This window comes from Hemicordylus capensis, chromosome 2 (assembly GCF_027244095.1).
Source record: "Hemicordylus capensis ecotype Gifberg chromosome 2, rHemCap1.1.pri, whole genome shotgun sequence".
NCBI classification, from domain to species: domain Eukaryota; kingdom Metazoa; phylum Chordata; class Lepidosauria; order Squamata; family Cordylidae; genus Hemicordylus; species Hemicordylus capensis.
In genome coordinates, this window is record NC_069658.1 from 397,261,171 (window position 1) to 397,274,138 (window position 12,968).

The 12,968-nt window shown below is 45.4% G+C and overlaps 1 protein-coding gene across 4 annotated transcripts in view; it reads left to right on the forward strand.

The window, feature by feature from the left end:
* CACNA1G (calcium voltage-gated channel subunit alpha1 G) overlaps positions 1-12,968 on the forward strand; it is a 492,338-nt gene that overhangs the window by 391,967 nt on the left and 87,403 nt on the right. For all 4 annotated transcript variants that reach the window (XM_053297969.1, XM_053297972.1, XM_053297970.1 and 1 more), the window contains one exon: positions 10,247-10,373. In XM_053297969.1, coding sequence (XP_053153944.1) covers positions 10,247-10,373 — 127 coding nt within the window. The remainder of the gene's footprint in view (positions 1-10,246; positions 10,374-12,968) is intronic.

The following is a 12,968-nucleotide window of genomic DNA, read 5'->3' on the forward strand; positions in this document are numbered from 1 at the left end:
TGATTCTGCTGTATGTGTGAAGTTTATTTCCAGATGTTTTTCACCTTTAATATTACCTAGGCTTGTTCACTTCACCTGTATCTTCGCTGTCACCATTTGTTTGTTATGAAGCCTCTGTAATGCTTAGGGTTTCTTATGCTGATAACATGACCTTGAAGACGTGGGGTAGGTTGCTGACAGGAATGACTTAGTCAGAGGTGTTTTAAACAAAACAAGAACAAAATTTATTAAAGATGATTTCTGAGATTTGTGTACACTGCTATCAAGCAGGGCTGCTGTCTTGCTTAGTTACAATGTTGCTGTTGTTGCTTTACACAGAGTTTGGTTTCTTAAGTTGAGAATCTTAGTTTGTTAGAAACTAAGCTTTTGTTAGCAACTAAGTTTCTAACTTAGTTAGAAACTTAGTTTCTTAGTTAAGAATCTTGGTTTCTTAAGTTAAGTGTTAAGAATCTTAACACTTAGTTCTTAAAACTTAAACCCAGTTCCAATGGGTTTCAGTGTCTCATTCCAATGCCTAGGACTGTCTCTTTTACCCGGTCTGTTGGGTGAGACTGTTTCTCACCCAATCTTTGTTTAGACTGTCTTCATCCAGTCTTTACTATAGAATGTCTTACTCCCAGTCTTAATGCAGACTGCTTTAAACCTTTGAGTCTTAGAGCATCTCCCTTTGAGACTGCTTCTTACCAGACCCAAAAATCCACTCCTCCTCTCTCTACTGCTCACTCCCAACTGTCACATTCTAACTGCCACTCGTGATTGACAGCTTCACTGTGCTCCAAGCCAGCAGCGGAGGGAGCCAAGCGCCAGCCCGAGTGCTGCCTCTACCACGGCCCCACCCCGCCCCGCCCCGTCCGTCTGATGTCAGACGCAGGGAGCATTTACCCACACACCCCACGTCTGATGTCAGTTGCGGGGTCATGGTTTCACTCCTTTAAAAGGCAGGGAGAGTCATTCCGGTCATGCTGCAAACACAGCACCGGCCGATTTCGCTCCCAAACGGGGACACATGGCCCCATTTGGGAGTGAAATCACCCCCCTGCATCTGACATCAGATGCAGGGGCCGTGTCTGGGGCACAAGGCATGGCCCCTGATTGGTGGCGGCCCAGGTTCTTTGTACCTGTTTGCCCAATGGTGGCTCCACCCCTGCTCCAAGCTAATTTACATAAAAATAGTCCTGCTCCATGCATCATTTCATCACAGCCCCCACCCCCCTGAGGTTAAATGAAGCAATGGCTTCAGATGGCAAGTTGACCATGAAAAAGCAAATGAGCCCTGTCCCATCCCCCACCATATGGCTGTAGGGGAAGAATGGCAGTTCTGTCCCCAAATAGCAAAGCAAAACCAGTTTGGTGAGAAAGCAGCAAAGCAAGAGGTCTTGAGGCAGTTTTTTAGTACTGAAGAACTACAAGGATTTATTTAAAGAAAAGTTTACAAACAAATGTGAAAAAGGCTGCAGCTTAATTTCAGCTGTATCTCATGACTGAAGAAAGAAACCAAAACGATCCGCCATCTCTGGAGAGACAAAATGGAGACTAACGCTGGAAGAACAAAGAGGGGAGGAATGGCAGTGGCATAGAGAGATGAATGGGATGCAGGGCAGAGCATTGCCTGGGAAGGGGAGGGACGAGAGGTGGTGCTTTGCCTTGCCCGTCATCCTCTCCATGCCACTGACACTCCAGCTCACTTGCTCACTGTCTCCCTGGGAATGCACTTACCAGAGAGATCCTTCGTGGAGCTCCCTTCTCTGGTGAGAAGGCAGCAAAGGACATATGGGTGAACAAATGAACGGGAGCAGCAGCAGCAGAACCAAGTGAGGCACGGGTGAGGTGGATCTGGATGTGGCAAGCAGGCACAGTACACCCGGGGGGGGGGCAGCACCAGGGGGCAAGGCCAGAAGAATGTGCTCGGGGGGGGAAGGGGTGGCACTGCATCAGCAAGCTGGCAAAGGGGGCATTTTGTGTCTCACCTCAAGCAGTGGGCTGTTCCTTAGTCCACAAACCGTTGCTTAGAAATGTATTGAGACCAAAGAATGCCACTGACCTGTGCATTTTTTATTTTACGTCCAACGCTCAAAAAATAAACAGCTTGAACCCCAAGCCTCTTTTTATTGTGTGAGCTGCCATGATAGCTCACTCCTCACATGCACCCCATGGCATGGTGGCCACTGATGATATAAATCCGGCAGACACTGCTCTGTGTAATATGCTGTTTGTGTAAGGCTCTGCCCTTAAGCGTCAAGCCCATTTAAAACTGCACCAGTGAACTCTTCATTTTCAGGGCAGTTCTGCAAGTAAGAATTGCAGTTGGCCATTTAGTCACAGCTATATGTAAGTAATTGTGAGAGACTACAATTGGCTGTGTGGTCACCACTGTATACAAATGGCTGAGCCTGCAGAGAAAGAGCCACATAGTCTATGACCTTGAAGATGGCTGTGACACTATTGCCATACATATCACATGTACCTGAACCAGGCCTGCACATTTAGAAATGGACATGTTTGCCATGTATGTTTTGTTGCTGGAGGAGTTATATAAAGATTATCCATCTGCTTCCCTTTTAAATTTTTTGAAGAAGAGGATCCAGCATTCTATTATTAATCTGATGTAAAGCAATCCTCTGTGTAATTTCTTGCTATAATTGCTCAAGAGAGGTAATGGAGTTGGGAACGTGTGATTTCTATTATTGTACATGGGGACTGCATGGGCTGGAGTGCTTAGTGAGAGACAGCAGAAGAGCAATATAATCCCTAATGTGGTTTTCTTGCTTCAAGTGATTAGGGAGGAGTGTACTCTAAACTATTCAGAGGGATACCAAAAGTCACTCCTAGTGTTAAACAGGAGTAATTCTACCCATAGGACTACTGTTCAGGTGCTTAAAGTTTGGCTCCATTAAAAATAAATAGGAATGTCAAAAGTGGTTGTGGGTGAGGCTGACTATGGGAAATTGATATGAACTTTACAAGGGCTCCCAGTGGGTCTGGGGTGTCTGAGACTCTATGCAGAAGTACATTCTCTCTCTCTCTCTCTCTCTTTCTCTCCCTCTCATATTTTTATACTGTCTGATATGTAAATCTCTAGGCAGTGCACAAATCCCAACCTTAAAAATCATGTTAAAATACATAAAACACGATAAAAACAATATAAAACAAATTATAAAAATTATTATAATTCTAACCAAAAGCTTGTGAGAACAGGAAAGTCTTGAGAGTCTTCCTGAAAACAAACAGAGAAGGAAATGCTCTTATTTCAGCAGGGAGCACATTCCAAAGCCCTGCGGCAGCCACAGAGAAAGCTCAGTGCTGTCACCACCAGACATGTTGGTGACAACCATAACCGGGCCTCTCCAGAAGATCACAAAAGGGTTCATGACAAAGGAGGCGCTCTCTTAAATAACCTGATCCCAAGCCATTAAGGGCTTTATAGGTAATAACCAGCACTTTGTATTTCACCCAGAAACATATAGGCAGCCAGTGCAGTTCTTTCAAAACCGGTGTTATATGGTCCCTTCGTGTTGTCCCAGAGACCAGTCTGGCTGCCGCATTCTGTACCAATTGTAGTTTCTGGACTACATACAAAGGCAGCCCCACATAGAGTGCATTACAGCAGTCAAGTCTGGAGGTTACCAGCATATGTACCACTGTTTTAAGGTTATTCACCTCTAGAAATGGACATAGCTGCCGTGTCAGCCGAAGCTGATTAAAAGCACTCCTGGCCACCACCTCAACCTGAGAAACCAGGGAGAGCTTTGGGTCCTGGAGCACTTCCAAGCTACATACCTGCTCTTTCAGGGGGAGTGTAACCCCATCCAGAACAGGCAGATCTAAACCATCTCTCAGCTCCCGACCCCCCACAGTCAGTACTTCCATCTTATTTGGATTCAACTTCAGTTTGTTATCCCTCATCCAGCCCATTACCACTTCCAAGCAGGCATTTAGGGAAGATATGCCATTTCCTGGTGAGGTTAACATGAAGAAGTAAATCTGGGTTTCATCAGCATATTGATAACACCCAGCACCAAACCTCCTGATGATCTCTCCCAGCGGTTTCCTGTAGATGCTAAAGAGCATTGGAGTAATCGCTGCTGTTACTGTTGTCATGGCATGGGAGGCATTGCTATAACTCCTTGAAGCAAGGGAAAGGAGTGATGGTGCAGTTTCTAGGGGGAAGGACTTAAGAACATAAGAACAGCCCTGCTGGATCAGGCCCAAGGCCCATATAGTCCAGCTTCCTGTTTCACACAATGGCCCACCAGATGCCACTGGAAGCCTACCGGCAGGAGTTGGGGACATGCCCTCTCTCCTGCTGTTACTCCCCTGCAACTGGTACTCAGAGGCATCCTGCCTTTGAGGCTGGAGGTGGCCCTCTGACTAGTAGCCGTTTATAGACCTCTCCTCCATGAAGTGATCCAAGCCCCTCTTAAAGCCATCCAGGTTGCTGGCTTTCACCACATCTTGTGGCAGAGAATTCCACAAGCTGATTATGTGTTGTGTGAAAAAATACTTCCGTTTGCTGGTCCTAAATTTCCTGACAATCAATTTCATGGGATGATCCCTGGTTCTAGTATTATGTGAGAGGGAGAAGAATTTCTCTCTATCCACTTTCTCCACACCATACATGATTTTATAGACCTCTATCATGTCTCCCCACAGTTGTCTTTTTTCTAAACTAAGTAGCCCCAGGTGTTGTAGCCTTGCCTCATAAGAAAGGTGCTCTAGGCCCCTGATCATCTTGGTTGCCCTCTTCTGTACCTTTTCTAATTCTACAGTGGCCTTTTTGAGATGTGGTGACCAGAATTGTACGCAGTACTCCAGGTGTGACTGCACCATCATTTTGCATGGGCATTATAATATTAGCAGTTTTATTTTCAATCCCCTTCTGAATGGTCCCTAGCATGGAATTGGCCTTTTTCACAGCTGCCGCTTCATTTCAGTGATACACACTTTGCATGAAGAAAGTCCCAGGTCCCACCTGGCCTCTTCAGTGAAATGGACCTTGGGTAGTGGGTACTAGGAAAGACCACTGCCTAGAGAGCTGCTGCCCATTGAGGCAGGCAATACTAAGCTTGATGGCCTGATTCAATCTAAAGGCTATTTCATATATTCATATTTGTATGTTCAAGGGGCATTTGGGAGGCCCTCTCCCTGGCAAAGCTTGTAAAATCCCAAACACCCTCTTCTTGCCCCTGCCCCCCCACAGCTTTCCACTGGTAGCATTTTTGCAAAAGAGCTGAGAAGGAGAAGATAGATTGATTCACAGGTACATATAGCATTATTACAGAAATAATTGAGGCACCAAGGGCTGGCTTTTTCTGTGTTTATTTGGGTAAACATCTTAAGGACAGAGCTTGTCCTTGAACGACTTGGTGGCTTTCAGAAGGCATGCAAACTCCTCCTTAATTCATTTGGTAACCTGTCCAGTTCTGCCCTTGGTCAGCTTTGTCCTTGGTAAGGCAGTTCAGTGATTCTAGCTGCTTTGCTGTCCTGCGTGTGGATCTGCCGTGCCTATCGACTGCTTGTTCACTCTCCCCGACTGCTGCAGTATAATCTAATCCACAGTTATGAAATTTTGTGCTATATTAAAGAGTGATGCTGCCTCCTGAAGGTCACTGATTAGTGTGGTAGTAGAGAGAACTCCCCATCAGGCCATCTGGAGTTATTCAAAGGGCTGCATAAAAGGTATGACAGAATGGAGGTGCTCAGGTCAGACCAAAACAATTTTAAACAGTGGTGTGCTGTGGGAGGGGGAGTGAAACAGGCATTGGAGTATTGGAGATATACTTCAGAAACGTCTCTTTTTAAGTGCTCACAAGAATCAGAACTCGTTCACAATGGCTTGGCACATGTATTTCTCAGATCTGTGGGTTAGTTACACTGCCCCTTTAAGTCCCAATCAGAGTGACCAAAGCGCTGAACGTCTATAAACTTTCAACACATGCCTATATGGGTGGATTAAGGACTCTAATGTGCATTAATTGTTTTGAGGATTCTTCTGGATTAATGCAGAAAATTATAGTGGAATCTTGTGTAGGCAACTGAAGAGACTGGGTGGCAGAGGTGAGTGGGGGGTGGAGATTGGCACTATTCCTAGGCAGCAAATCTAGTCTGGAAATATAAAATGCAATTGTCTTTTAGTTGCATCATAGTGAGGTGGAAGGTGAACTCATAGGTGTGATGTGACGTGATGTAGGATATTATATTCTTCTATGCAGTCCCTAGGAAGAAGGGCTATGGGTCAGTGGTAGAGCACTTGCCTTGCATGAAGATAATCCTAGGTTCAATCCCTGGCATCTCCAGTTTAAAAAATTGTCAGTCACAAAGTGGTGGGAGCAGGCCCAGGCATGGTTGAGAAAGTGACACCATGGTCTCAGGCCGCATTAAGGCAGTTTTTGCATGTTCAGGGGCATATGGCTCTCATCAGTAATCTGTGCCTGACGGAGGACTTAGGTGGTCTTCACTTGTGTGTATCGAACACTGTCTTTAGGTGCTCAGTGGGGCTCACTGGTGACCTGCTGCCTCCGAGCCGGTAAATCCGTAAGCTGACCATGCATTTAAACCCATCCAAACCTGCCGTTTTCTTTTTGCAAGGACTTCAGTACCCATGCATACAGATGCACGTTGAAAGGGCATGCTTCTGTTCATTGCCAGTAGCAAAGTTGTTGATAAAGCAAAGCTGTTGATAACTTGCAACTGATTTGTATTTATTGGTGCATTAACAAAACAGGGGCAGGGACAATACTATGTATTGAGCAGATAGGGGTCTTCATAGAGGGTATTCACACACTTAGCCTAGCCCAAGCTAGAGCAGCCCAGCCTGGGCTAGGATGCACATGTGAAGCATCAGGATCAAGCCTGATCCTGGCACTGCCCCCACACCTAGGCCCACTTTTGAACTTCTAGCCAAGATTAAGCAAAACTGTGGTTCGCTTAACCTTGGCCCGCGATCATGTGCATAATTGTAGCCGGATTCAACGGCTCCCTCAGCCCCGGCCCACTAACACTTCTGGCAGCAAGCCAAGGGATGGGGGGAGGAACTGCCGCGCCAAGCACAGCAGCTACTCTAATGCGTGTAGCAGCCTCACTCATGGCATGGGGCACCCTGGGAAGTGGGAGGGGGAAATCCTCCCACTCCCAGCTCTTGCCTTCACCATACTGCTGTTCCTGTGGCCGCACGTGATGTCACAAAGGCATGAATGGCCACCATTCATCAGCCAGGGAAGGCAAACAAGCTCCTGCCTTCCCTGCAGCCTGTGAAAGCGGCGGCCGAAGGTCATGTGCATGATTTTATAGTATAGTTCATACTGGGGGAAACAGATTGGGGCACAAATCTGCCCCAAACTCTTACCTATCACTCTGTCTGTCTTGGAAAGCTTGTAAGAAAAGTTCCAGGGGACATTTACCGACAAAGGTTGCTTAACAAAGCAAATAGATGACCAAGGGAATGAAACAAAATGAATAAATTGTATCAAAAATGTAAATCCATTGACTGGTGCTACCGCATGTTTGGATGATATAATGCCATTCCACAGATCTCCAAGAAATCAATCAATGCAGATGAAGCCAATTACATTAAGGGAAACTCTCTAGGGGCTCAGAAGCAATGAGAGTATTTATCAAAGGCTGAGAATGTAAACAATGACAATAAATTGAAGAAGTCTTATATTCATTGCAGCTCTGATGAGAACTGATATTGTCTTATTTTAAAATATAGAACTATATAAACTTTGAAGCTTTGACAAACACCGAAATAGATAAAGGAAAGAGATAATTCTCTAATGAGCCCCATGCTCAGAAATCCTAATCAGGACTCACTGAAAGTGAAAATGAGTTAGATTAAACCCATCCATTCAAACTCCTAGCAGAAGCAAACGATTGTCCAAGGGGCAGGAAGGCCAAAGTCTGATAAATGATGCCAAACTCAGTTTGCAAGAACTGAGAGGGTTGTCCATAAGGTGAAATAGAATAGAGTTTAATTTCTCAGTCTAGGACCCTGGGATTTGCACCAAAGCACTACTGAAGCTACTGTTGTATTGTTAAAAGTTGAAGAGAAAATAAGGACATGACTGGCGGCATTAGACTGGCAACTGTGAATTACACATACATGCATTTAGCTGGCCTCCATTTTCTGAAATCAGAATATAGTAGGCTAATGTCCTTAAATCAGAATATAGTAGGCTAATGTCCTTAATTTGCATCATTCTACTGCAGAATTTTCCTTATCTTTAGGAAGTTCAAGAGTTCTGGTGAACAATAGAAGTATCAGATCCTGGAGCTTCTGCTCCTGCCAGCCTGGCCTTTAGCCCCAGCCCTTGACTGGGGTTAGAGGGCTCAAGCATGCCCTCAACCGCAGGTCCAGGGTTGTCTGTATGCTTGGGCTGCAGGCAGAGCCAGGTGCGTAGAGTGCCCAGCTAGAGGGGGAATTCCTCAATGCACTGCGCTGCTTCCATGCTGCATCTTGGGATTTCTGGAGGCTGGGACTCATTTTTCTGGCCTCCAGAGATCCATGCTGCTCAGAGCAATGCTGATCGTGTGGGTGCACCATACAGTCCTTCATCGATCGTCTGGATGGAAGGTATGTTCAACACTGCCACTGTTGAGTGTATGACCTCAAGCTTTCTTTAGGCAAAATTCTTTAGGAATGTTGTGATGATTGGCTTACATGTCTCACAGCATAATATGGACGTTGCAGAACTACCCACACCACTGTGGGGCTCTGTGGTGATGGTGCTGCACAAGAGGGCAGAATTGGAATTATTGTCCTCTTGTGTGATTGTACATCATGTGCTACTTCCATTGGGAATAATGGAAGTAACACATGACGTGCAATCACACAAGAGGTCAATAATTCCAATACAGCCCTTTTGCACAGCATCATTGCCACATGTCTTAGAGTCCTACATATTCCATTGGGAATAATGGCGGTAGCGTGCAACGTGTGATCACACAAGAGGTCCATAGTTCCAGGACTGCTCTATTGCACAGCACCGTTGCCACATGTTAGAACCCTGCAATGGCATGGGTGGTTCTGCAATGCCAGCGTTATGCTGAGGCACATGTAAGCCATGGTCAACATTTGCCAAATTCTGTGACATCAAGTCCTGGAGAACGTCCGTTAATTCTCCAGAAGCTTCTGCAACTACAAAATGATAAAATCCACTGACATTAGATTTAGAGAAAAATGATAGGAAAAATAGCTGGTTTGAGGTTAACATTGCCAATTAGGATTTGTGCCACTACAACCTCGATCACAGAACATTTAGATGCTTATGGCATTTGCCACAGTCCATTATCTTCCAAGTGGAGCTTGATAGGATTCCTACTTCTCTCAAAAGCTATCTCAAAGGTACTTGGACCTATCAGTTGCTGCAGTTTTCCCATTTTATTAATGGTAGTAAATATTTTAAATGATGATTTAATCCACTGGTTATATGATAGTCATTTGCAAGGATGTATGAGTCACAGGTGGTGCAGCAGGGAAATGCTTGACTAACAAGCAGAAGAGTGCCAGTTCGAATCCCCGCTGGTACTATATCAGGCAGCAGCAATATAGGAAGATGCTGAAAGGCATCATCTCATACAGTGCAGGAGGAGGTAATGGTAAACCCCTCCTGTATTCTTCCAAAGAAAATCACAGGGCTCTGTGGGCATTAGGAGTCAAAATCGACTTGATGGCACACTTTACTTTACCTTTTACCTATTATCTAAACATAAGATGCCCATTGATAATCCAGAATCATCAACGTGTCTTTGCAGCTGCCTTTACTTTTCTATAGACTTGGGGAAGACCTTTTGAACAGAAGTGTGGTTACAGTCCTATAAAGGAGTTTATTTCAAGAAAGTGGAAGAAAACATACAAAAGTGAACAGAATTTAAGGGGAAGTGACACAGAGTACAGTCGTAAATTGATAATGCTGTACAGATACCAAATTTACCCTGTGGTTGTGGTTATCACTGTGGGATAGGCATGTCATCTAAAAGCATAGAGATCTTGTAATTCCATCTCTGAAATCTTGTTGGAATCTATTGTGCTGAACAGGTGTCAGACATTACGTTGCCAATTTTACATTTCCATTATATCTTTTCTATTTTCAGATTTCAGTCCTTTGATCCTTTCTTGAAGGCTCTTATATTTGGCCTGTTTTCTATTTCAAGTTGCTTTTTTGTTCCACTCCCTTTGAGCATGAAAGGGTATATTGTAAGGATATTGCTAAAATGCTACTTTTGTCTGTGTCCCCCCACTCCCTTTCAGAGTCATTAGCCGAGCACAAGGTCTGAAACTGGTCGTGGAAACCCTGATGTCATCCCTGAAACCCATTGGGAACATTGTTGTTATTTGCTGTGCTTTCTTCATCATTTTTGGCATCTTGGGAGTCCAGGTAGGCTCCATGTTGTTCACTGAAGCTAGGAAAGATCCTGGGGTCATCATGCCCAGCTCACTCCTCAGAAAGAGACCTGAACACCCAAATACACTCATAAATGTGCATACATGTTTTCAGCAAAGCCCAGGAGTTTAGTAAGGGGCACACAACCCTACACACAACCCTATGGAACAAGGACTGAATAAAACAAGCCTATATGCCTCAGGACTGTTTCACACATTACATTTTTTAAAGATGTATGTGAAATATCAAATGTATACCAGTAAAATTGTAATGAGTTAATCCAGCAAATGCATGCTTCGACCGTATGTCTCACACAGGTACAAACATCAAGGGGGTTATGATTGGTTGTAGCTCCCTGAATGTCTCTATGTGGGGGTCAAACACACACTTGCTTCTATAGGTTCTCTCAGGTGAGTAAACAATCCTTTTCACACTCTAAGAAAGAGGGGAATAAAAGTGGAGGTCACTAACCAGCATGGTACAGCCAAGAATTCCTTCCAAATTCTGAGAACAAAACTCACCTGGACCTCTTCAAGAAAGTGTTTGAAGCTTTTGAATGAAAGTACCACCCATCCAGTATTGAGATAATTTTGTGTGGGTTTTTTTGTGTAACTGACTGCACAGTTAATTTTGGCTTGGAAATATGTAGTGGCACCATTTGGTTATCTTCCTATTGTATTTATAGGAAGATGCCTTGATATATGTTGGCATATTTACTAGGAACACAGGAAGCTGCCTTATACAGAGTCAGACCATGAGGCTATTCTCATGTCCTGCAGAAACCAGGCTAAGGAAGCCCAGCCTGGTTTCTGCGGGTCGTGTGCTGCAACAGGAGCAGCTCCTGGCAGCAAGCCCGCGTAATTGCCCCCCTTTAAACGAGGTTCACAGTGCGCAGGCTCCACAAACCCCATTTACCTGGTCGTGTGTCACCATGGTGCGGCTCCATGCCGCGGCAATTCACAAGGAGACCCCTGACAGGGAGGCAACTCATATGGGGAATTCTCAGACTTCCAGGGGCCGGGAGTGCCTCAACCTGCTCCGTGACGGGGCCGGTAATCACATGGGCGGCAGCCCAGGGCTAGACACCTGATTGTTTGCAGGGAGAGCAGGTCAAGCCCGCTCTCCCCCGAAACGAATTATGGCTCTCCACACTACTCGTGTGGATAGCCTCCATGGGTCTACCCAGCTCAGTATTGTCTATACAGACTGGCAGCAGCTTCTCCAAAGTTGCAAGGAGGAGTCTCTCTCAGTCCTGTCTCGTAGATACCAGGGAGGGAACTTGGAACCTTCTGCATGCAAGCCTGCAAGTGCTTTTCTCAGAGTGGCCCCATCCCCTGAGGGGGATATCTTGCAATGCTCACACATGTAGACCAGGGCAGACCCTGCTTAGCAAAGGGGACAATTCATGCTTGCTGCCACAAGCCCAGCTCTCCTCCCCCAGACCAGACTCCTATATTCAGTCTGTCAATATATCACTTTTCAGAACACATCCTCATTTTACCAAACCCTTCAGTTGTTCTTGAAGCCACCTAATGGCGCAGCGAGGAACTAACCTGCCTAGAGAGCAGGAGGCTGTTGGTTCGAAAGCCTGCTGGTGTGTTTCCCAGAATAAGGGGAACTCCTATATTGGGCAGCAGCGAAGGTGCTGAAAGGCATCATCTCATCATACTGTATGGGAGGAGGCAATGGTAAACCCCTCCTGTATTCTACCAAGAAAACCACATGGCTCTGTGGCCGCCAGGAGTCAACACTGACTTGATGGTACAACCTTTCCTTTCCTTTTAGTTGTTCCTACAGCCCCTCCTTTCCTAATATAAGCATGTTTTAGTCCCAGTTCTTCCTTGGATCTCTTTCCTAATATGCTCTTTGCAGTGCTCACTGTTTGCTGCAGATGAGAGACCAGAAAATTGTGCATCATGGACACTGAGGTGACAGGGGGAAATGACAATGGTAGAAAGAAGATAGAGCCTGAACACTTTAGTGCCTGCTGAGCCTAGCAGAAAGTGCTGTGTTGGGGAAATCGGCCGCCACTGATGTGCATCCAGGGTTGCTGTGCTTGTAGCACTGCCAACCCCAAGTATAATACTCTTAGGTAAAGAAATTAGATGTCACCCTGTATGAGATATATGGGTTTGTGTTGATCTCTGTTGTTTGGCTTGCTCAAACAGAGCCCTAAAGGTTTGGCATCTCTTGTCAAGATCAAAGCAAGAGGTGATATTTAAAGAGCCCGTTGGGAAGGGAGCCCTGCCATAGGGAGGCAAAGCATGATAATGCCAATAGCTTCTGTCACTCAATAAAATAGTACAGACATCTCATGCTAGCCTGATACAGGCCACTCCACTGACATCCATCATGATTGCTGTCATGCTCTGGCACTTCCTGTTTGCTATTGGAAAAATGACAAAATTAATCACCTGGGGTTTTGATACCTTTCACCCTGTTGATAATCATATTTGACACTGTTGGTTCAATGCCTCAGGATGGCCAGATTCAATACAGCGTGGCTGTGTCTTAACGGTTGTGCAGAGAATTTCAGATGGTGTGCCTACACATGGGGGAGAAGCTGCACCTGCCCAAATTTCTCCCTAC